The 25,077-nt window shown below is 51.1% G+C and overlaps 1 protein-coding gene across 3 annotated transcripts in view; it reads right to left on the reverse strand.

The window, feature by feature from the left end:
* Window positions 1–1,712: 1,712 nt before the first annotated feature.
* Window positions 1,713–25,077, reverse strand: part of FBH1 (F-box DNA helicase 1) — a 35,964-nt gene continuing 12,599 nt past the window's right edge. For 2 of the 3 annotated variants that reach the window (XM_045529674.1, XM_045529672.1), the window contains exons 4-22: window positions 23,749–24,368; window positions 20,887–21,017; window positions 20,650–20,785; window positions 19,167–19,357; window positions 17,160–17,252; window positions 16,721–16,812; window positions 15,575–15,743; window positions 14,709–14,931; window positions 13,902–13,989; window positions 13,734–13,820; window positions 12,946–13,082; window positions 9,753–9,852; window positions 9,537–9,658; window positions 7,813–7,888; window positions 7,204–7,401; window positions 6,543–6,668; window positions 4,965–5,071; window positions 2,622–2,783; window positions 1,713–2,174 (exon numbers count right to left, since the gene is read on the reverse strand). In XM_045529674.1, coding sequence (XP_045385630.1) covers window positions 2,004–2,174; window positions 2,622–2,783; window positions 4,965–5,071; window positions 6,543–6,668; window positions 7,204–7,401; window positions 7,813–7,888; window positions 9,537–9,658; window positions 9,753–9,852; window positions 12,946–13,082; window positions 13,734–13,820; window positions 13,902–13,989; window positions 14,709–14,931; window positions 15,575–15,743; window positions 16,721–16,812; window positions 17,160–17,252; window positions 19,167–19,357; window positions 20,650–20,785; window positions 20,887–21,017; window positions 23,749–24,303 — 2,964 coding nt within the window. In that variant the 5' untranslated portion in view covers window positions 24,304–24,368 and the 3' untranslated portion in view covers window positions 1,713–2,003. The remainder of the gene's footprint in view (window positions 2,175–2,621; window positions 2,784–4,964; window positions 5,072–6,542; window positions 6,669–7,203; window positions 7,402–7,812; window positions 7,889–9,536; window positions 9,659–9,752; window positions 9,853–12,945; window positions 13,083–13,733; window positions 13,821–13,901; window positions 13,990–14,708; window positions 14,932–15,574; window positions 15,744–16,720; window positions 16,813–17,159; window positions 17,253–19,166; window positions 19,358–20,649; window positions 20,786–20,886; window positions 21,018–23,748; window positions 24,369–25,077) is intronic. The other variant, XM_045529673.1, reaches the window with a different exon arrangement.

A 25,077-nucleotide genomic window follows, 5' to 3' on the forward strand; every position in this document is an offset into this window, starting at 1 on the left:
CGATCACGAAGGTGTGTGCTCTTCAGGTTTGAGGAACTCCACGGCCAGGACATCCGGAAGCTTTCTATGCTTCAGTTCCAGGTGACTGTTGAAGAATTCTAATTCCAGCCCTCACACAGCGGTAGCGCAGACACCACGGGTTTGGGGACTGACCTTGAGTTTTCGTCCACACTCTACTCCGTGTGACAGTGAGAGCACTCTGGTCCCGGCCCAGTGGCTCTTGGAGAGCCTGTTCCCCCACCGGTGAAAGGTGGCTGCCATCGGCCTCCCAGGTTCCACGTGAGGACAAAATGACACCGTGTGCACGAAAGCCTGGTGCTGTCCACCCGCTTGGCGGGAAGCACTTAATAAACACCGGCTTCCTTTCTTCAACGAGATGATCACACACTGGACGACCACACTGGCGCCGGCCGCTTCCTTCTCAAGTGAATCCCACCCTTTCAGGATTTATTCCTTCACACAGCCGTGTGCACCAAGGGAAGCTGACCTCAGCCCGAGCTCCAGAAAAGAGGATCGCGATGATTTCAGGCCACCCTCCTTGCCACGATTGGCTCAGGGCTGGGCAGGTGGCCCCATTCTGACCGAGGTGTGAGGTCGGCTGGGGAAGCATCTGGGAAAGGTTTTCTTGCCGAGAGACCCGGAAGATAAGCGTCCCCCACCCCACCCTCATACTGCCACGTCTGAACGCCACACGAGGCCGGCCTGGGGTGAAGCTGACACACCGGAGGCAACAGGCAGAGGTCAGAGCACCTGGGCTCCCTGAAACAGCGCCGGGCGGGAAAGGAGCCCCGGCAATCGCCCCCTCGGGACTCCCCGGCGGAATCAGAACGTTTTATGTTCAACACCCTCGAGAGTTCTGCTTTGGGGTGATAGAAAGTGTGATGTCGTAAGACCCTCAACTGTGCAGCTGGTTGAGCTGAGGCAGGACTGAAAATTCCATCTCTAGCGAGTTCCCAGGTGCTGCTGCTGCTGCTCCTCTGGGACCCCACTGAGCCCAGCTCCTGTCTGCGCCTGGCCCTCCCACACCAGCCCCCGCGGGAGCCTCGGTCCAGCCCATCCGCTGCCATTTCCTGCCGAGATGACCATCGCTAAAAACAACCCCAAACGGTAACTGGGATGATCTTAAAATGAGGACCCGATGTCAGAAGATGGTGGACTCTGCCTGGCTCGGCTCAGAGACCGACGTGGTGAATCCTCTGGGTGACGCCGTGTGGACCCCTCGCCCGGCCATAGGCATTCTGAAACCGCTGAAGGGCAAAACTGTCACATGCCAGGTCGTGGGCATCTATGGGATGCATTTTCAAGGCTGGTTTCTGTAAAAATGGGTAACTTTCATTACAACATCCTCCCAGCACCCCGAGCCCAGCGAGCCTGGCACCAGCTTCCCTGGCCTCCCCGGCAACCTCCCCTCCGCAGGGGTGGCCGCCGCCACCTTCCCGCTTGGCAGGACAAGTCCGGCCACTGTCACTCTGCACTTGTCTTCTTATGTGGTACGTGGCCTCCCTATTTAAATGTGTGCCCCATGATGACAAAGGCACACGCGTGTGACTCCCCACGGCACCGAAGCCTCATCTTTGACGTGCCAACCACTGAACGTCTCGGACTCCGCCTGGCCTATCACGCGAACCGTGGCCGAGCCGCCGGAGGGAGCACACGAGAAACAGACGGAGTTGGAGAAGGGTCGAGAACAGTGCCGGAGCCAGACGCCACGCTGCGTTACGCCAGTGCTACAATGCCTGTTTAATTGAAACCTTGTAATAAAAGTTTAAATACATAAAATGTTTTTTATCAAAAGAGCATCTCCCACTTGCCCAGCCTGATGCGCGGGGACGGGCGGGTGGGAACCGGCCGTGTGTGGGGCACAGAGGTGGCAGGTCCAACCCCGGCGGGTTTCTTCCTCCTCCGCGGACGCTCTGTGGGTGGACTCGGAGTCTGGGTGGCGGGCACCCCCCCCCACGGCTCTCTTCAGCACGCAGGGTGCAGGGCAGCTCCGCGCCTCGGCCTCAGAAGACGAGGAAGAGCAGGGCCTCGTGCCTGGGCAGCGCGAGGTTCTCCACGGTGCGCTCCATGGCGCGCACCTGCTCGGGGGAGGCCGTCAGGAAGGCCAGCGGCCCGATGCGCTGCTCCGCGCACGAGTGGCAGAGGTAGCCGCCCTTGTTTTCCTTCCTGTTGCTCTGCAGGGACGGAGAAGACAGACAGGTGAGGGGAACAACCAAAGCACAGGATTTTCCACCAAAAAGCACAGAATTATCGTCGTAGCCACCCAGCGACAATGCGTAAGGATTCCGGTGTCTGATTTGCACACAAGTGCAAACCCTCGGCAGTAGCACTTCCCGCAGCGCTGTCTTCTCAGGCGGACTCGACTCTACCAACTTCCCTTCGAGCAGGAACCACAAGTCACCCAGTCGAGATGAAGAACCAGGGGAAACTGAACTGGGCCCTGCAGGGAAGCAGCCCTCCTCTTGTGGGCGGCCACGACCACCTCCAGACCGCGGGCTCCGGCACGTCCAGGCAGCGTCACCTGTCCTGTCCCGGCCCACGGGCAGACCTCACACCCCTCATGGCCGACGTGGGAGAAGCCCCTGATCTCCCTCCCCCCCAGCACAGAGGCACCCGCTCACGAGCGACTCCATCCTGCCGAGCCCACGTACGTAGGTGATGGGCGGCTTCTTCATGGTGAGGACAGTGTCCACGGGGATGGCGTTGTTGCACTGGCCCACGCAGCAGCGAACCACCCCCGTCTTCAGCACGTTGCTTGTCAGCTCTGCCTGCAAGAAGTACTCCTGAGGAGGAGAGAGCAAGAGAGAGAGTGAGTGATAGCAGTACCTCTGTTACACTCTACTTGGAAACTCCGACAGCTGAGGAGCTGTGCACACACTTTAGACGCACCCTAAGGCCCAGAAAAATGCTGGCTGCCCCGTCCTCCCTTCCTTCCGCCAGCACCCAGACAAAACGCCAGTGACCCCCTAGGCTGGAAACCACAGGACGGGGTGGTTGGCTTCGCCGCCGCCCCGAGGGCTCCAGCTCGTGCTGGGACAGCAGCAGGCCCACGCCATGTGCTGCCCGCGAATTATAAGTTCGCGTTTTCTGGATCACGCCTGGCTGCGGATCTAACTTTCCTACAATCTGTGTCCCACGTTTTATTTAGTCTGCTCCCTGGCAGGACCTGCCTCCCTGCTACAGAAAACAGAAAATATACAGTTCCAACCGAGTACTGACAACTAGCAGTATAAAAATCCTTTTTTAAATAAAAGTATAGATTTTGTTGAAGTCCCTCTGTCATCTCCATTTCAGTGTCACGAACCTGGGGCGGTGGGCGAGCACTTTTCACCTAGTTCACCGCTCTCGATGGCTACAGGACCTCAGTCATCTTGCCCTTTCACCTCTTACCCATCCAGTCCCTTGGTGCGGGTACTCAGGTAGTTTCCAGACTATTTCCAACAATACGATGAACATCCTTGTATGTGTTTCCCTGACCGCTGCACCTGTTTCTCCAGGGATGGAGCTTTCCAACGCTTTGGACCCACTGACCACTACAATTCCACGCACATGTGCACACGTGTAAGAAACAGAAATAAAAGTTTCGCAAAATACTATTCAACTGTACATGCAATGCACTCTGATTTCTTTTAGATTTTATGCCATTTTCTTTTGACCTTGTGGAGCCTGGAGAGGTAAATCTGACTGCACCGAGCCGTCACACCCAATGGGACAGGATACCGGCTAACAGTGACTTAACCTATGAAAACACCCTCTGAGGGCCAGTTACTGCTGTTGTGCCAGTGTTACTGATAAAGACGCCCCGGGACGGGCTGACCACCGAGGCACAGAGCGGGTGAGCCACATGCCCCAGGTCACACAGGGGAAGGAGTGAACGTGAACCAGTCCTGACCAGGCCTGCACCCTTCCCAGTGAGCAGCCACAGAACAGCCCGGATTTAGAGATTAAGAAAAGTCACACGTTTCTCCAAACTAGAGGTCAGCAGGCTGTAAGGCCACACCCAGACCAGGGCCTACTTTTGTAAATAAAGTTTTACTGGAACACAGCCACGCTCGTGTGTTAACAGACCGTCTACCGCTGCTCCTGCACCACGAGGCAGAGCTGAGCAGCTGCAACAGAGATCACACGCCCTGCAAAGCCTAAAATAGTTACTTTTTGGCCCTTTAAAGTTTCCAGATAACCTATGTGCCACTAAAGATGCAACCAAAGTAAAGGGGCTTTTCTGGACACGGTGGCTCACACCTGTAATCCTAGCACTCTGGGGGGCCGAGGCGGGAAGACAGTTTGAAGCCAGGGGTTCGAGGCTGCAGTGAGCTAGGATCACAAAACCGCACTCCAGCCCGAGTGACAGAGCGAGACTCTATCCCCTCAAGCCCCCCGAAAAAGGTCTGTTCTGGTTTTCAACAGGGTTGGAAGACTACATGGTTTATACTCCAGCGGTGAAAGGCAAAAAACAGACAAAAGTGAGTTAAGAGAGTGGGGAGAAGGTGTTTTGGGGGAGCAGTAGTGAGTGAGCGAGTGCTGACTAGCTCACTCTTCTGCGTCTCGGCCAGTGACAAAGGCCGGGAGCCTGAACACGTATCCTCCCCTGGCCTGGATGTGTGTTCTGGGTAGCCCGTTGGTGGCGGCTGCAGCAGCCGTTTCCAAAGGGACGAGGAGAAGTCTGGATGCAGAAAACATTCTTGCCATTTTTTCCCTGAGAGTGTCGAGAATTGATGGAGAAAGGAAAAAACTAAGAAATGTATGAACACCGCTGATATTTTAAACAGAACTTCTTAGACTGAATTAGGAAAGAGCTTAGAAAAGAACGTTTCTGTTCCCGTGGTGACAACACTTCTTGCACCGTGATCCGCATCTGCATGCTCACGCAGCCCTTCCCTTCCAACCCGGGACCCTGGTCCCTCACGCAGACCAGACAAGACCCAGACGCTGCCAAAGGAGCCCATGCCACCCTGCCCGCTTACCCCAGCCAGAGTCAAGATGTTCTCCAGCGACTTCGTCATGATGAGGCGTTTCTTGGCACGAGTTACTGCGACATACAGTAGATTCCATTCGTCCTCAGAAAATGACTCTGAAGAAAGGGGGGAAAATCAACTCAAAAGCCGCTTACAAAAGCTTATGTTTTCACCTGAATGTTCACTACCCCTCGCCCATCCCCCCTCAAAAAAAACCACTGAAGGTTTGCTGCCTGTTTATATAAAATGGTCCTACGAAGGCCAACTCCAAAAACAAACCAAAACCTAGCAGACTGCTAGCACAAAATATAGGGTTTTATTTAGTCCTGCTCTGTAAATCCTAGGGTTGTTAATTGATTATCACACCTGTGACGTGCCAGGTGGATATTTACGTTCACTATCCCAGTCCTTCTTGCAACAAGCCTGTGAGACACATGGGGAAACTGAGGTTTAAAGAGGTGAAGTTGCTCGGACAAACAAGACCATGCGCGGCTCATCAAGGGCCGGGAGCTGGACCCAAGACTGCTTGTGTCTAAAGTCCACATTCTTTCCACTTCCTCAGGCTGCCTCTCTGCACAGAGTCCAATCTGGAAACACCTGACACGGTCCAGGACATGCACACGGACAAGTCTGCACAGCCCACGCCACACCTGTCATCCCGGTCACGACCCCCGCACAACAGCAGGGACCCGAGAGCAGTAGGTCTGCAGACACACCAATGGCCACTGAACCACACACTCCGAACGGGCTGGTGAGTGCTATGTAAATTACATCTCAATAGCGCTGTTGCCAAAAAAAAAAATCAAGTATGTAAACATGTAAACCAGCAGGAAAAAAAAAAGTGGTAGAAGAATAAAACATACTTCTCCCCCTCAACAAAAGCAGCTAGTATCTCCTGAGGGCCACGCCCTGCCCTCACCTCGCTCCAGCTCACGACTGCGCTCGCCAGAGATAAACCGCACTCAGTGTCTGTACTTCCAGCCCCCCAGTGTCTGCTATGCCCCAAATTTTGAACCCACAGTTAATAGCTTTTGTTTATTTGTTTGTTTGTAGGCAAATGTCAAATGGTTTTATTCTGAGATTTAAAACCAAAACAAAATGACTGATGCTTAGAGTTTAACAACTAACCTTGAGCATAAATTTACTAAAAAGCGGACAAACGATAAAGAGTGTTTACTGTTTTGCCTTTTATGATTTCCTGATCTCTTTAATAAAAAGGAGGGAAATTAATTAAAGAAAAAGCAGCTCCGTAAGTGGGTAACTGTATGTGTTAAAGCTTTCCTGGGCCGGGCGCCCGGCGTCTGACGGTGGAAACGCAGGGCCGAGGCACGGCAGACGGGCCACTGCCCACGAACTCAGCAGCCAGGCAGCCCCGACAGCCGTACCCGGGGGAAGTTTGCTGCTTCTAAAAACCACAGTATAGGCATGAAAAGGTTAAGACCAGGAGGTGTTTTCGTTTCTCTTTTTTCTAGGAGGGCCCTACGGGAGGCCACAGCACCCAACAAAACTCAAGGCAGTCAAAGGGAGGCGTCCCCGTCAAGGCCTTACTGCTGAGGCCAGAGCATCCCGGGGGACCGGGCTCCTTACCGACGCGGAAGTGGGGAAGCTGGGGCAGGTTATGCCGGGCACAAGGCACTTTCACGAAATCATCCAAAACATGCACAGTGTCAAACTCCAAGCCTTTGGCTTTGTGCACGGTGCCCAGAATGTATTCTAGAACAAACACACGGCATGTGGTTAGACGGGGGCTTCGCAGGGAAAGAAACAAAAGAACAATAACAAAAAAAATACAGTACGTGTCCTATTTGACCCTTAAAATTCTAACTAAATTTTCTTGCCTATGTGCATTTTTGTGGGGACAGGGGGACAAAGGAAGCCACAGTCGAAAGGAAAAGGAAAGGACGGGAAATAGAAAATCAGTTGCAGGAGTCTGTCCCTCTCAGAATCACATTCCAGAGGCCAAAGGGACTTTACGCACATCCCATATTTTACATGTGCAGGGGACAGAGGGGACAGAGGGCTGCGTGCCTTGCCCAGAGTTACACGTGGCAGAGTTGGGACGAGAGAAGCCCACCCTACGGGCTTGGAAGTAAAACAGCATAAAGGGCCCCTGAGTAAGAACGAGAACGCTGCTCCCCTTTCTCTTGAACGACGAGGCATCCCTGCCCACAGGTAGCTCACGCAGGTAAGAAACATCGGCCACCTGCGCCTCTCCTGGTGGGAAGGTAAAACCAGCCGGTCCCCTCACCTGCGAAGTCCAGGTCTTCGATGTGGCACTTTTCTATCCTTTCCACCAGCTCCGGGATCCTGATGTTGTACTTCTCCACCACCGCGATCTTCGCCTCCAGCTCCTTGTCCTCGGCCGCGGTCACGTACCTCTTGAAGCCGCTGAAGCCTTCTTTGTGCACCCACCTTCTGATAAATTTGTCTTTGATGACGAGGTTTCCTGCGGGGCACACACCACAGGTCAACGCGACAGGGGCGACACGCCCAGAGGTTCTCGATCCCCACCTACTGCACGGGGACTGGACATGGCGCAGTGAACGGGAGAAAAGCCCTACGGAAGCGCCAGGCGCTATCACCTGGGCCCCCACGGAAGGGCCAGTGTGGGAAGCTGCCAGGCGAGAGAGGCGGGAGACGGCCTGTGACCAGTGTGGGAAAGAGACGGGGGCTCCTGGGGGAGGGACGGGGACCCTGTTCCTGCCTCGGCAGACCGGAGGCCTCAGGCACCCCACCCTTCGTGGGAAAAGCGACCGCCTGCGCCCCTCTCCAGAAGGAGAGTGAGAAGCCTGACCCGGGGCCGCCCTGCCCTCTCCCGCCCGACACCTGACGCGCCCCACGGCCAGCGGGTACTCGCCTTTCCTCCGTTCCTCCTCTGGCTGAAAGAGGATCCAGATATCGATGATTCTGTCCAATCCAAATGATTTGATCCCCTGAAAAAGATTTTTGGTGGGATCTTTGGTTTTTTGTTATTTTCTTATTTTGCGGTCACTGTTTTAACAAAACAAAATATGCCAAATGTAGGGATGGGATTTTTGGAATGAGATGGTTTCTTGGAAGTGAATCTCAAACTGCACCCAAGCATCAACTAGAGAACCCTCTCGGCCGGACTGCTCTCTATGATAGGTCAGCTCCCGCAGGGGCAGCCGGACCTCGCCCAGCAGGCCCAGTGCAGACGAGGAAGCACCTGCGGAGCACCAGGCCCAGCACGGGAGACACGTGACAAGGACTGCTGTCCCCTGAGGATGGACACGTAAAACCGACATAAAACAGAGAGCAAGGCCGGGCGCGGTGGCTCACGCCTGAAATCCTAGCACTCTGGGAGGCTGAGGCAGGAGCATCGCTTGAGGTCAGGAGTTTGAGACCAGCCTGAGCAAGAGTGGAGACCCCGTCTCTACTAAAAATAGAAAAATTAGCCGAGTGTGGTGGTGCCTGTAGTCCCAGCTACTCGGGAGGCTGAGGCAGGAGGATCACTTGAGCCCAGGAGTTTGAGGTTGCTGTGAGCTATGATGCCACTCTAGCTAGGGTGACACAGCAAGACTGTCTCAAAAAAATTTGATTAAAAAAAAAAGGAAACATGACAGTATCCATTATAATTTACAACCAGATGTGTGATCACGTGTCATGACACACACTACAGGCAACAGGTGGATACTAAAACTATTATTCTCTTACAGTAATGAAAATCGCTAAATTACGCTATATCCACTAGATAAAACATTGTAAGTTCATTAAACTAGCAATGAAAGAATATGCTTATGTGCTGAGTGAAAATAGCATACATTTTTACATACACTATAATTTGTAATTACGCAAAAATACACATCTATAAGGTTAAGACAAAAATAATTAGCAAAAATGAGAATTGTCATATGAAATACAGGGATCATGTGATTTTTTTTACTTTCCAAAATTTCTGTAACATGATTATATAATTTTTATAAATAAAAAACTCAAAACACATTTTGATTACGATTCACTATTGTATTTACTGAGCGCCTAACACACAGTACACCCTGGAGAATATTTTTCCCATAAATGAGTATCTTTTGGTGGTGTAACTTTGTTTCACAGTTTAAAATGCGTCGAGGTACCCTGTAATCCTCCTAGCTCCCCGTGAGACAGGCGAAGGAGAACCACCACCTTTGTCTTAGAGGTGGAGAGAAGGAGGCACACACAAGTTGTGACTTGCCTCGGGCCACATGAAGCTAGTGACAGAGCCAGACCTAGAACCCCGGTCTTAACTCTGTGTGTGGTCGGCCCAGCTGTCCTGACACCAAGGGACAACACACAACCAGAAAAGCCTGCAGCCTCATTTGCAATGCCAAGGTGAGAAGGACGCTCATTTTTTAAAGAGTGGAGGAAAGGGCCTCAGTCCTCACTGGGTCTGCTCCATGGGGAGGTTCCACTAGCAGAAAAGAACGGCAGGGCAGAGACTCCAGTCGTGGCACGGCCCGACCAACAGAGTGAAAGCCCCACACGTTCTTGCATAATAACCTCAGACGAGTTGGACATGTTCACTGGGTATGTTCATCTGCCAAGTTTCCGCGCATGAAGCCGTCAACAGAAACCCCCTCTCACCCCAATCAGATGTATCCTTGAAGGTACTTCTCCCTCGGTCACTCGCACAGCCTCATCGAACACGTTGGCGTTGGTCCGGGACAGCAGGGCCACCTGCCCCTTTGCGTCCCCTTGGATGCCACCTTTGGGGAGAGAGCACAAACTGTACGGCAAATCAAAATAAAGAGCAAAACTAATTTTTGTGACAAATGAGAAAGGAGTAACTGAAAGCCTTACTCTGATGGTTTCCTCCAACCAGAGTCTTTTTCCTGACTCTCTTGCAAACGTCCAAGATAGTGGCTCCCACGTAAGCTATCTCCACACCAAATCTGAAACTCTGTCGGAAAACAACAAAACAAAGGGAGTCAGCAACCGCCCTGACGTCCGCTGCACACTGTCACTGCCAAGGCCTGGCCTTGCCAAACCCGGCACACGACTCCGACTCACCCGACACGGAAAGGGAATTTGGTGTGTTTACTTTCAAGATCCTTCACCGCCTGGACAGGCTTCATTTTCCATTATCCCCCAATACCAATAGTGAACTTTTCTTTTAAGCAAATCTATCCTTTTTTCCAAATCAAATCTAGTGAAGTTTAAATTATACAAAGTGTTAAGAGAGGGCAGGGAGGGTTCTCCCCTTACCTTTGAGACCCCTTACATTAACTTGACAATCGCCGTCCGCACCCACCAGCCACGAGCAGAATCAGTGCGACCCGGCCCTCCCTACACGGCCCCTGCCCTGCTCATGCTGGTTTCTCTGCCTAGAACTCCTTTTCTTCCATCAAAATCATTTCCTACTCTCCAAAACTCGGCCCCAGGCCCTACACTTCCTTGACCATCCGGCTGGAAAGATACTGTTCTTCCCCAGCTGGTGGTATTTACTGCCTGTTTCTATGCATTCACAACTTCAGGCAATGAAGTTTTATGTGCTTTGGCAAAGAGCAATAATACAGCCAAAGGGAAATCAGACTTTTAACAAACAGTACTCTGTTGCTATAAAACTCTTCTGAATGAACCGTAACCCACATTATAAATATCCTCGAGTCCATGCTGAGATAGATGAATGCCTGACTAAATCAATGGGAGAGAAGAGACAAATCTCCTCCACTAAAGAATTCCAAAGAAGTTATGAAGATTCTCCAACACGTGCTCCATGACCGTGGACTGAGACAGGGACTTCCTACAGAGCACACAGCGTGCAAAGCAGGGGCCTGGCGAAGCCTGCTCCAGCCAGGTGGTCAGGTTCAACACTGACAGTCATGAACTGCACTGACAGTATACACCCTGGGTATCACGTGATGAAAATGGCACCTCCCCTCGGTGGTTTTCCTCTCGGAACCCTAGTCCAACCATGAGAAAAAACATAAGACAAATTCCAGCACAGGGGCATCCTACAAAACAAAGACTTGACTAGTGCTCCTCAAAACTGTTAGGGTCATCAAAAACAAGCAGAGTCTAAGAAACTGTCACAGCCAAGAAGAACCTAAGGAGACGTGACTAAATGTAACCTGGTATACAGATGGGATCCCGGAGTAGCACAAGACATTATTTAAAAACTAGGCCAGGCACGGTGGCTCACGCCTGTAATCCTAGGACTCTGGGAGGCCGAGGCGGGTGGATTGCTCAAGGTCAGGAGTTCGAGACCAGCCTGAGCAAGAGTGAGACCCCGTCTCTACTAAAAATAAAAAGAAATTATCTGGCCAACTAAAATATATACATAAAAAATTAGCCGGGCATGGTGGCGCATGCCTGTAGTCCCAGCTACTCGGGAGGCTGAGGCAGTAGGATTGCTTAAGCCCAGGAGTTTGAGGTTGCTGTGAGCTAGGCTGACGCCACGGCACTCACTCTAGCCAGGGCAACAAAGTGACACTCTGTCTCAAAAAAAAAAAAAAAAACTAGGCCAGACGTGGTGGCTCACGCCTATAATCCAGGCACTTTGGGAGGCTGAGGCAGGAGAATTGCTTGAGGCCAGGAGTTTGAGACCACCCTGAGCAACATAGCAAGACCCTGTCTCTACAAAAAAATAATAAAACATTAGCCGGGCATGGTGGTGCCTGCCTATAGTTCCAGCTACTTGGGAGGCTGAGGCAGGAGGATCGCTTGAGCCCAGGAATTCGAGGCTGCGGTGAGCTATGATCATGCACCACTGCACTCCAGCCTGGGCAACTGAGCAAGATCCTATCTCCAAAAAACAAAAATAAATAAAATCAAAACTTAGGAAATATGAATGAATCTTGAACTTTAGTTTATAATAATGTATCATTACTGGTTCATTATTTGTGGCAAGTGTTCCACATTAATATAAGACGCTAGTAACAAGGGAAACTGAGGGCAAGGTATACTGGAACTCTCTTTGCAATTTTCCCATAAATCTTACTGTTCTAAAAAAAATACTGTCTATTAAAAGAACAAAACTACTCTGAGCTGAAGCCATTGTAAACCACCACAGCAGATGGACAATGGAAGAGTCACAGAGGAGTCTACAGAACTTTCAGCAAAACATAGTACAGTTTATACTTTAATAAAAGTGACACCACTCATATCCTCTAACTAGAAATGAGTTTTTAAAAGTAGCGGTTCTCAAACTTCTAGCCTTAGGACACTTCACACTTAAAAATTACCGAGGCCTCCAAAGAGCTTTTACTTATGTGAGCTCTACCTATCTATCTGTCTACATTTATCATATTAGAAACTTTAATTCATTTAAAAATAAAAATAAGCCTCTTACATGATAGCATAAAGCATGCATTTTTTGAAACAAACATAACTACAGTTCCCAGAACAAAAAAAATTTAACAAGCGTGGCGGCACCGTTTTTCCTCTTTGCACGTCTCTTTAATGCCTGGCTCAGCGGACAACGGCTGGCCTCCTGCGCTGACATCTGCATTAGGTCTGCCGAGACCTGCTGTCTTGGCTGAGGCGTACGAGGAAAACGCAGCCTCACGCAGATGTGCTGCTGCAAAGGGAGGAGTGTCTAATGTCCTTTTCGCAGTTGTCATGCTCACCGTGGTGGATCTGAGTTTGCCAAAACTTTAATTTGACTCGGAAGCAAAAATGCTACCTTTGACAACAAACACTGTCAGTTATTTTCCCAGAAGTCACAGCTTGTTTCATTCGTCTTTGACAAAATGCCAGATACCCAAGTCGGAACAACCGGCGCTGGTCTGTCAGTTGTCCTTTTGAGCACAAGTGGTGCAAGACGGCAGCAGCCAGCTCAGCTCGCAGCTCTTCCCCTGACAACTGTCGTGCAGCAACTGCCACGGGAACAGCCTGGCTGTGCAGACCCCTGAGAACCACACTCTGGGAACCCCTGCTTGGGAGGGAGGATTTGCTGCAGCCTGTGAGCCGAGCGGGATGCCTCTCTCGGTGTGTAGTGCGTAAAAATGCGGGGTACGTAACGCTTGTGCTCAGACGCGGCGAGCGCGCTTACCTGCGTGAGATAGAAGACGTGGGTGTGGGGGACCGTGAACAGAGCGTTGACCGCACCACGGAAGGTATAGATCTGCTGGTGCGGGTCCCCTACAAAGATTTTCCCACACGGCTGGGACAGAACTATGTTCATGATGGCTGCAAGCAACAAGAGGGACAGTGAGAAACCTCGAGGCCTCCAACTCACCCGGCAAACAGAGAAGGATGAAAATGCTTTCACAAAATAAGCTAGGGAACGCGGACAACAGAGCTGCCTTTTTCTTGCAGGATACGCACATGCAGTCAAAAGAAGCAATTTTATAACGGACAAAAGAAACGGTTTTCGGTCCTAGAAATACAGATTATTTCTAGTTATTCAATATAAGAAATTACATAGGCAAATACGAAATGAGGCAAATTGTCTAACATTGTAACATAACACCCCAAAATGACCGCCAAAGTCACATTCATAATAACTGTTCTCCATGAGCCACTCGAGAAACAGGAGAGATTTTTCACTCTAAATTGGCTCTTTTCCCAGGGAGCATGAGCCCAGGTCCCCGTCATCCTGTGACCCCCACTAAGTTCATGTTTTAAGAACCACCCGAGCGAAACACGTGGAGGAAGATAAATGTGCTGTGGTGGGGGAGGGACGACTGCTGAAATCTTAAGTCACATAAGGAGGATCATTTGCTCCTCTTCTTCATCACAAATAAGAATCATCAACTCATGGCACACACGAGTCCTCTTACGTAATCACGAGGCTGTTTCTAGCATCTGAGACTACGGGTGTCCAGAACAGTTTATCACCTGGGGTGCAGTCCTGGGCCTCATCCACAAAGATGGCGTCGTACGAGGCCAGCAGAGGCTTGCTCAGCTGCCAGAGCTTCAGGTAGCCTGAAAGAAGGGAGTGGTGAGAGTCACACCGCGCAGGCAGGCAGTTCCACATAACAGACCCACCGTCCAGAGCTTGCCTACCGTCATGAGTCATCTGGTATGCCTCTTCCGTGCACTCCCCCAGCTTCCGCATGTTGTCCCAGAGGCGGCTGGCTTCCAGGACACCGTTCTAGAAAGCAAGGGACACGGTAACCCATGGTTTGCATCCCTGGGAAAGGCAGCACCCTGCAGTCACGCTTCCACCCCCAGACAGCAGTGGGGGCAAAGGTGCCACCACAGAAGGGTGAGCGGCGCCTGCCCGGCCTCCGGAGGCTCGGTGACGCCTTTGCCCGCCGCAGAGGGGCTCAAGGGCCGCGATGAGGAAGTGGCTGGGGCCACGCCAAGCCCCAACTCTGGATGAACCAGAAAAGGCTGGACTGTTTGTCTAGATTCAAGACTGATACTTAACTCATAAAAAGAATGGCAAAGGATTGAAAAAGACTTGATAAAAATAAGAAATAGCTTTTCCACTAGTAAAATCTATTCTACAGAACCAATAACCAAACGAATGAGCAAAGAGATTCCCAGTCTCAAGATAAGATCAGATTCTAGGTCCAGAAGCCCCAGCGTCAAGCTCTCCTTAGCCCTGGGCGGCCGTGTCCTGTCCTGTCTCCTGCGAAACGGGAAAACTATTGTGAGGATTAAGCGAGAGGCCCCCGGTGCTCCTCACAGGAGAAAACACCAGACGACTGGCAGCTACCACTGCGGGCTACGGCCTCACCCTGCCACCCTCCACTTCCTGCGAGCTGCTCTGCAGAAATGACAGAAATAACATGTGCCACGCCAGCCCATGCCTGGGAAACCCTCCCGTCCCCAGGTCCCTGACGCGTGAGATGCTGGGATGCTCACCAGTTTCTCACTCTGCTCCACCATGACTCTCTGTCCCTGGCTGTTCTTACACCAGATAGGCACGTGGTCGATGGTCAGCTCCTCGTCGGCCGAGGCGAAGAAGTTCTCTAAAGTCTTACACACGAGCTTGGCCCGTATGAATCCACCCTTCCCTTCGGCAAGGACGGAATTGACCATGAAGGGTGTCAACTTGAAGAGATTCAACTTCTTCTTCGACTGGTACCTGTAACGCACATCCCACAGGAACAGAGTTTGCCCTTCCTGGTCTGGTGGTGTTTACTAGCTGCCCCGTTCTCTCCAGCGACATCACAAGGTCACTCCAGGTGTCACGTCAGCCGACACAGAATTTTTAAAAGCCAGAGAGGTTCTGCAAGGTCCATATCTGATCTGAAATGGCTTATGCTGGGCTTTCAGGAACTCACATGGAACAACCCAGAAGAGCAATCAGCTCGTGGCAGATACCACTATTCCAAGGGGTGGGCCGGGTCCAAGAGGCCCCCGAGGGGACACTCAAAGTTTCTTGAAGTTTCCACACCCAGGAAACGTGGGGCAAGGGCTCCTCCGCTGAGTCTCCGCCCACCCCAGCCCCCTCCCGAGGACAGCCAAAAACTGATCAGGACTTGTGAGAGCCCAACTGTACACAAGGCGTTTTGACCTCTGTGCCTCAATTCCAAAAAAATGAGAACGCCCCTCTCAGCAAGAGACTGTTACATATAAAAAACATGTCTTACAGGCTAAAAGTACAAATCGCTAAATCCGTAAGTGGAGATAACAGCATTACGCTTCCTCAGGCTGCTGCGGTGTAAGCTCACACGTGACCACAGCGATTGTCACGGGAAGAGCAGCAGGACGAGGGCGACACTCACTTGCGCCCGACGTGCCCGTAGGCCATGGAGTGGAAGGTCTTGCAGGTGACGTTGCTGGGGAAGACGCGCTCGGCCTGCTTGGCGATGCTCTTGTTGAACGTCACGTACAGGAACCTGCTCTGAGACCACTTCTCCGCATACTTGACCAGGGTCGAGGTCTTCCCGGTGCCTGGGGAAGCCGAGAGGAAAGAGGTGACCCTCTGATGGGGCAAAACGTGCCGAAGGACCCGCTAATCAGGTCCAGGCTTGTCCCAAAAGGCCAGCAGATTCGAAGCCAGGATCTCGGCCCTGGCAGTTTCCGGCCAAGTGACAAAGAGCCCCTGACCCACCGAGCTTCGGTTTGCTCCTCAGCGATACGTGGGTGACATGGTAGGGTTTGTGAGGACACTGGTGACCATGGGGGGAGGGGAGTGAGAAGAAGGAATGTCTCTGCAGAGACCTGGATCCAGCTTTGAATTCTCCACCACTATGTGCTTATTTAACCTGGCGTGAGTCTCTCTGGGTCTCAATTTCTTTATCTACAAAATAAGCATAACTAACCAAGCTCACAGAATGTTGTGAGGATCAGCGCCACGCCAGGCACACTGCGGGCATTTGATAAATGCTGTCAGCAGGACACTTAGCCCAGAAAGCAGCAGGATGGGATTCCAGGTTTTAAAAAAATAGCATGAGCAAAGGTTGTGACAAGAGCAAAGGTTGTGACAGGAGACTGTTAAGTGGCTCGGCTTGGCTGACTAGTCAGGATAACACAGGAGACACATTTAGGAACACAGGTTAGGACAAACGGAGGGCAGGCCTTCGAGACGTCACCCCACACAGTGAGCGAGCGACTAAAACCCTCTGAGCTGGAGACCACCACGGCCCCCCTCTCCAGGGCAATCCGTGACTGAGCACGCACGACGGTGACGACGATGATGGGCTGGACTGATCCCAGTGGCGTCTACCCCACAGCTGACCCCTGTGACCCCCTGCCCCAACAGGAGTTCCAGTGCGGACATTCACTAGAGGTGAGAGAAAGCAAGTGTCCTGAGCCCACGGCGTCCGAGCTTGTCTGACCGAGGTGAGTACTCTGGCCGGTGGCGGGAAGGGGACATGGTGAGAAAAGGCAGAAAACGACCACGTCCTGAGCCTGATGCGCTCCCTTACCTGCAAATGCCATAATCTTGACCACCTGGAGAGGTTCCATCTTATGGTTCAGAATCAGCTGTTGTTCGTGTGTAAGCTGGATGGTTTTCTTGCTATAATCATTACGGAAGGGAAATTAGAAAAATAGAAAAGGATTGACAAGCCCAGGGGACAGACTGCCCCAAAACCAAACAAACTGGGTAAACAAAAGGTGACCCACAAAACGCCTCCCCCTTAGGGGGATAAAAACACTCCAAAACTAGATTACAATGCTGGTTACACAACTCAGTGAATTTACTAAAAAAAAAATGACTGAATTTTACTCTTAAAATAGGCGCATTTCACATAATGCACCATAGGCCTCCACACAGTTGTTCGAGTGAAGCAAAACACCTCCCTCGCTAAGGACGGGAAGAGTCAAGCGGAGGAGAAGACACAGCCAATTCATCCATATCCTCACCCTGGCCAGACGGATGGCTCCTCCTTAACTTTGGTGGCCTGCGTGCAGGAATTCTCCTGAAGATATAGGCAATAGAAAATGTTGTAGTGAATCCTAATAGGAAAGAAATTAGATTTAGAGAGTTTCAAATTCAAGTCACAATCTGTATCTCATTTTTCCTCAGATGCGTTTATACTCCTTACCAGTCCTAAAAAGAAAACACTACCATCATTTTATTTTAAAAAGGGGGAAAAAAAGAATTGAAATGTATCTACAGCTGACGAAGCACTCTGAGGACACAGCCTGGGAACAGCGCCCTGTTTCTGCACATAACGCCACAAGGAGGACGAGACCAGAACAGGAGCTCGGCTGTGCCCTTAACAAACAAATAATCAAAAACGCAGTAAGAAAGAACCAGTGGGCAACAATGTAAACTCTGCTCCTAGCGATGAGACTCTTGTTTGGACAGTATTTAACGACACTTGCTGATAAACGTAACTTGAGCACCTTCCTGAGCCTCAGTGGCTCTGCAGAGCTCTGTTTCTCTGCCACGGAGGACACAGTGACAACCTGGCCATCTGTAAGCCAGGAAGCTGGTTCCTAACCAGGAGCAGAATCTGCCAGCACCTTGATCTTGCACGTCCAGCCTCCGGAATTGTGAGAAAGTAAACGTCTGCTGGTTAAGCCCGCCGGGCTGTGGGACCCCGTACGGCAGCCCCCGCAGCCCACGGCACGTGCCTCCTGCTCCTCATCTACGTCCACGAAAGCATGCAGGTAATCTGCAGGTTCAGATCTGTACGTAAGGACGTTATTCATCATTTCTGCACTTGTCTTGTGCAAATCATGCCACACTGCTCCTTGCTTCAATGCCATGGACAAGGACAGCATAAGCCACAGGTGACAAACTGCAACACAACTCAGAAATAGAGCAAGCGCTCGGACACTTCTGGGGAATCACGTTCCCTCCTCGTCCCTCACCAAGAATGATGGCACCACGCCTCCAAGGCCACCAACCACGTTACCCTGGGGGCTCACTAATTCCAGGGGCCACTGTCTCTCCCTGGAGATGGAGAGCCCCCTCTGGCTTCTCCTGCTCCTCTAGGACTGGCCGCATGACCGAGCTGCCTGCCCTCGCACTCCGGATCAGGGCTCGGGCCCCTCCCCAATACCCAGCACGCTTTAGATTTTATTCCAACCTCCAACCGTGGCCCTGCCCACCTCTCGGGATCCTGTCCTGGCCTCCCACTCTTGCCACACTGGACTTTTTCTCTTCCCTACATGTCCCAGATTCATTCCATCTTTGGGCCCTCGAATTCTCTATTCCTTCTCCTGAGACTCTTTCCCCCAGTCTCAAAGCAGCGGCTCTCGACACTCAGATCGGATGTGACGCTTCTCCCACCCAGCGCAGGCAGCTGACCCTACCCCATCCTGTCCTTTTCCCTGCAGTGCCTCACACTCACCAAAACGTTCCTGCTTCACACGTTTACTCACGTGTTCCCCGCCTGCCTTTTTCACAGTGGACTTGCTCGTGCCTGGATGCCTGCTGGACACGCAGCAGGTGCCCGGTGTTTGCCAGATACACACCCCTCCGCTCACTCGGCGCACGGCCCAGGAACACCCTCGAGGCGCTGGCACCGGAACCCGCACGCTATGGCCTCTCACAGGACTTTCTCACAACCCTTACAGCCCACCCCAAAAGTGAGACGTGGAGGAAGCAGATTCTAACGTTCTCCCGGGACACCGTGGCCGGGTGAATAAAGAAGGCTTCCCCCAGCGAGGGGCTTCACCTAAGGCTTCGATACCTGCGAACGTAAAAACTGCCCCAGGGACACCATACAAGCACACAGTGGCAATGTGTCCCCACGAAGCGCTGTTCCCTGCACTCCACACCAACCTCCTGCCCTTCACCTGTAGGGGAGCCTGGGGTCCACCAGGCGAGTGTCACAGCTCGCTGGAGGCTGGGCCTGTGCCGCGCCTATGACTCTCTCACGCTGTCACAGGGTTCCCTGTCCTCCTCCCGGGGGTTACCTATTGCTGATGTTGATGCCCTTCTCCCGCATGGCGTAGAGAAGCACAGCTATGCAGTACAGCGTCTCGGTGACGTCGGGCATGGTCACCGTGGAGCCAGGTCTCCGGAGGCAGAAGAGCAGCTGCTGGATGTCGTTCACGCTGCCGGAGAGGAGAACCACGGCCGCCACCAGGGCCCAGACGTTGATGCCCTGCAAGCCCCGTGCGCCAGGAGGGAAGAGAGACCCAAATACAGGCCGCAGTTAACACGAGTCACAGCAGAAAGCAGCCAGGAAAGCCAGACTTGGGGTCTAGGTGCCATCTACAGATTGAACTGAAGCCGAACTTCCTAAGTGACGTGTGGGACACAGCGGAATCTCTCCTGGACTCCTTCTTCCCGTCACTTTTGGACGTGGGATCTTAGTTTTCTTTAACTAAATAACATTTATAAAGGATCTAACGTAGGATCTTGCACAGAGACGTGTTCCCTCTCGCCTCCCAGCCCTCCTCTCCCGGTCAGCGTCAGCTCCCAGCCCACGCGTGCTCCATGGGGTCAGAACAAGACACTGCAGAGCCCACGTGGAGGATGAAGATGGAGGGACAGAGAAGACAGTTCTTCAGGGGACATCAAGACCGACAACTCCCTAGCATTATAATATTCATTTGCTACTACTATTAATAATTATTAAGTTAAATATTAAATACATTCTTGAAAGTTTATTTTGTGAAGACAGCATACTCAGCTTAGTAATGTCTAAGTAAATGTTCACTGCCCAAGAAACAGGCGAGAGTGGACAAAGATCTTTATCATTCTCACGTTGCCACGCGTGTGCCTGTTAAAGAACACATCCCACGGCAGGACAGTCCCACGGCAGGACAGTCCCACGGCCTGCTCACTACAACCACCCTGTGGGAGAAAACTCACTCCACCACCACAGCAAGCATTTCATGCGAGAGAGCAACGCAGACCCCTGGGTTTCCCACCCTCTGTGGCCTGCGGGGTACAAGCGGGGGTTGCACGCAGCTTCCGGGATAAAATCCAGAACCCAGAACTGGATAAGGAACAACAGGACTGAGACTCGGGATGCTGAGGGCTCCCTCCAGCTTCTCATCAGCTCACTGTGTGTCTGCAGCAAGACCCTTCATTTCTCTGTCCCTTTCAAATAACCACTGTCGTCAACGATGGAATGGCTGTCTCATTAAGAAATCCTATTATTCAAAGTGTTCAGAGGCTAAAGGACCACCTTTCAGAAACATTTCAGAGACGATTCTTCAACAGGATGGGAAATCAGATTAAATTTTTTAAAAAAATTCCTTCTAAATCTAATAATCCATAATTATATGGCCTTTTATTTCATTTCTCCAATGACAAGACTAATGCTTCAAAGTGTTCAGAGATTAAAGGTTTGGAACATAAAGCAGCCCCAGCTGAATCTAATCACCAATACCCTCTTTCCCTGCGAAAAAGGACGCCGCCGCCTCCTCCCGCAGCCCCTCAACGTACCCCAGCGGCAGCGAAGAGGTCGGGCAGGTGCTGCCGCACGCAGGCCTCCGCCTCGGGAAGCAGGGGGTGGTCCCTCAGGCTCCACAGCACCCTCTCCGGGTCTACACTCGGGGAGCACTTAGTGGTGGCTGTGTATCTGTAAAACATTCACGGGGAGTCCGTGAGGAAGACCACAAGCACCGACGCACGGGCAGGGACTGCGAAAGCCGCCTTCCCTGCGGGAGAAGGGCAGCTCACCGGATGAGGTTCAGCACACACAGGTCCGACTCCTTTTCTATGCCGCAGCTCAACAGGATGCCGTCCACTTTGCTCACGGCTTGCTCTTCGTTCATCAGGTATCGGTGATACAGCTTCTTCCAAGGAATGAACTACATAGTTTAAGAAATCCAAAATAACACGCAGGCAATGGCTGTTAGAAAGCAGAGCCACCAACACACAGATAACCTTCTGACAACTGAAAAGCAATTATAGCTCACGATTCAAAAGCTGTGCAAATCAGGTAGAAATATAATGCAAATTTTGGTTGGAAACCAGGAGAACTGGGTCTTGGCCCTGGTTCTAACACTAACTTGCTATAGAATTTGGGAAAAGCTAGTGCAGTTTCCCGGTCTGAAATATCGGCACACTGGTAACTCAGAGTTTCAATGAGAATAAAATAATATGAGAGCTGTGGCTACACTAACATCAGACAAAACAGATTGTAAGGCAAACACTGCTACAGAGACAAAGGACAATACATAATGATAAAAGGGTCAGTTCACCAAGGCGATACAACAATTATAAAAACATATGCACCAAATTTCAGAGCTCCTAAATATATGAAGCAAATATTGACAGAACTGAGGGAGAAATAGGTAGCAACACAATAACAGCAGGAGACTTCAACACCCCAATTTCCATAACGGATGGAACAACCAGACAGAGGATGAACAAGGAAACAGGACTTGAGGAATGCCATAGACTAACTGGATCTAACATACACACGGAGCATTCCACCCAACAACTAAAGAATATACATTCTTTCAGCGCACATGAAACTGTCACCAAGATAGATCATGTTAGGCCACAAAACAAGTCTTACAAATTTAAAAAGACTGAGGTTATACAAAATGTCTTTTCCAATCACTATGGAGTGAAACTAAAAATCAATAGAAGGAAAACTGGGAAATCCACAGAGACATTGGAATTTAACAAACACTCAACACTTAAAACAGCCAATGGGGGGGGTCAAAGAAAAACATCACAAGGAAAATTAGAAAATGCCTTGAGACGAATGAAAACGAAAACACCACATATGGACACTCGTGGGATGCAGGAATGCAGTGCACATAAATGCTCACATTGGAAAAGAAGATCCAAAATCAACAACCTAACTTTACATCTCAAGAAACTAGAAAAAAAAAAACAAAGCCCAAAGTTAGCAGAAGAAAGGAAATAATCAAGATTAGAGCAGAAATAAATCAAATATAGAATTAAAAACAGGAAAAAAGATAAACAAAACCAAGAGCTGGTTTTTGAAAAACTAAAATCAACAAACCCTTAGCTAGACTAAGAAAAAGTGAGAGAAGACTCGAGTAACTATAATCAGAAATAAAACATGGGACATCGCAACTGATGGCACAGAAATAAAGGACTATGAGACCATGAACAAATTGGACAATGTAGACGACATGGAAAAATTCCTAGAAACACAACCTCCTAAGACTGAATCGTGAAGAAGGAAAATCTGAACAGACCAGTAACAAGTACAGAGATTGAATCAGTAACCAAAACCTCCCAACAAGGAAAATCTGAGGGCCAGGTGGCATCATGGAAGAATTCTACTGATCATTTAAAGAAGAATTAACACCAACAGTCCTCTTCCAACGCTGAGGGGGAAGGAACACTTCCAAACTCATTCTACCTCGTGAGCATTACCCTGACGCCAAAGCCAAAGATGCAATAAGAAAAGATTACGAGAGCTACGACAGACTACTGAAAATACACACATCGCGTCCTGAGTGAGGACAGAAACGGCACTATTCCAGCATCTCAGGACGTTAGTGCAAGTGGGGACACAGTCCCAAAGAACCGCTCAAGCAGATTGAAGGAAATTCTCCCTTATTCCCTCCTGTGACCATTCAGTTCACCCCACAGCGACCTCAATTCAGTGGCACAAACACTGTGTCACACACCAGGTTCACATCCAAAGGCAGAAGGACATTTCTTGGAAACTAGGAGGAGCTGGGAGCCCAAGCACAGAATGGAGCCAGAGTGACAGGAGGTTTCCTCCAAAATCCTTTGTGCTGAGAAGAAAAGCGTATGAAGTCTTGAGATCTCCACTTGCACTCTACCCCTCAATTTCTGAACTTCAATACCGTGGCAGGGAGATTTCTCGGACTTATTCCCAGTGGCTCGTCTGAGGGATACTGAGGTTACGCAAAACGTGCTCACAGCCCTCAGGTTCACCTGGGACTCTGAGCCTGGGACAGGAAGAAGCATAGTTACACAACACAGGAGCAGGCAGGGGGTCCGCACGGTGACAAAAGGTACTTCCACGTGACACTCATTTATTAATCACCTACTATGTGTAAAAAGTCACATGGCACCATGAAGAATGCAGAGACAAATAGGGCAACTGGCCTTCAACAAACAGAATAAACAGCTTACATTACTGGCCTCTATCCATGAGCGAATAATTTAAAGTGGGGAGGAAAATAGTAACAAAGTATGTGATGAATCCTCTAAGAGAGCTGTAAATTGCTATTGTAGCACAAAGAGGAGAACCGGATTAACTTCAATGGGCTGAAATAGGAAGGAACAGTAAGTAAGGGCAAAGCCTTCAAGACCGGGTCAGGTGTCTCATGGATGTGTGGGGCCCTCCAGGTGGGGTGGGGGATTAGAGCAATCACAGCGGGCAGACAGGACACAGGGAGGCCGTGATGAGGCTGGACAACAGGGTGGCGCAGACATGAGGCCGGGAACATCTCTAAGCAGCTGGGACGTTATTCTGAAGGCAGGCGGAAACCACCGTTTCCGAACAGACCCTCGGGTCAGAAGTGTGCATGAATTTACGTGCTTTCAGGGACGGCATCCTTGGCCTCCGGGCACTGCACTCACCAGCGGGTCGTGGATGATCTCCCTCCACAGGTGGCACACCAGGCTCAGGTTCCAGTAGAGGTCCTCCACCGGCAGGAAGGCGAAGACATGCCTCAGGACCTCGCTGGGCAGGCTGCAGATGTGGCTCGGCACTTCCTGGCCGGGCAAGGTCCCGAGAAGCCCATAGTACTCGTCAGGCTCAGGATCGGGACCAACGTCCCCTGCGTCCCCTGCGTCCCCTGCGTCCTGGTGGGTTTCTCCAGGCGCTGCAGAGAGCCGTGGTGCACAGGCCTCCACCGCCTGCCCCGCCTCCCTAGGGCTCGTGCACGGCAGGGCTGGATGATGCCGCGGGGTTTTCTTAGAAACCCCATCCCACTGGCCGGCCCCTGCGGCCTGACTGCCGTCAACCTCAAAGGACCGAGACCGCTTCCTGGTGGGCAGGGGAGACCCTGACGCGCCCAGCCTCGCTTCCCCATCGCACCCCTGGGGCGGGGCACAACTGCTCTCTGCGGGAAAGATCATGTCGCCCTCCGAGTCCTGACAGCTGTCCTGGCCAACAGAGTTGCTTCTGGCCATGTCATTGGTGCGCGGCTGCCGGCCAGCTAGCAAGAACTCAGGGTTGTGTCTTTGACATCCTCGACCTGTCGAGAGAACCCAAAAAGAAGGGAAGAGAAGTGAGCAATAACGGCCCACCTGCCGTGGACCCAAATAAGACAAACTAATTTACACTTATCTTAGCATCAGCGTACAACTAAGTTTCAGACGGCCTCATACAACTGGCTGTGGCAGTTCCCCAAAGTGAGAAACACACATATTAGTTAGACTAGTTAATAGTTGAGTTGGATTCTGAAATTAGATATATCAGAAGGAAATAAGGCAATCCAGATGACACACCAGGCATTAACTAAACTAGGAATCCGTGGGGAACGTAGAGGGAGAATAAGAAACTCAAACTGCTAGGAGCGGGACGCTCACGTGTTGACGGGACCTACGTGGTGATGGCGAGTGTGACCTTGAGTCCATCACTGCATCTCGGGTTCCTAAGAATGGGTGTGACATGACGGAAAACGACCATGTCCAAGAAGAGTGACTTGATGACACACGTCCCAACTGATTTGGAAGAGAGAAAACCCGAGTCCCAGAGAAGGGTTCCTGCAGTGGTCAGGGTACTAGGTGACAAACAGCTCAGGAAAAGTCATCACAGGTGGACTTAGTGACGAACTGGACCAAGACAACCAATGAAGAGTCCTAGACTGGAGTGACGGTGATACTGACCTATGTCTTCTACCATTTTGTAATTACACAAGCTAACGAGACTCTGTCTACCGCATTTTCCCAGGGCTTTTACCA

This window comes from Lemur catta, chromosome 18 (assembly GCF_020740605.2).
Source record: "Lemur catta isolate mLemCat1 chromosome 18, mLemCat1.pri, whole genome shotgun sequence".
Taxonomy (NCBI): Eukaryota; Metazoa; Chordata; class Mammalia; order Primates; family Lemuridae; genus Lemur; species Lemur catta.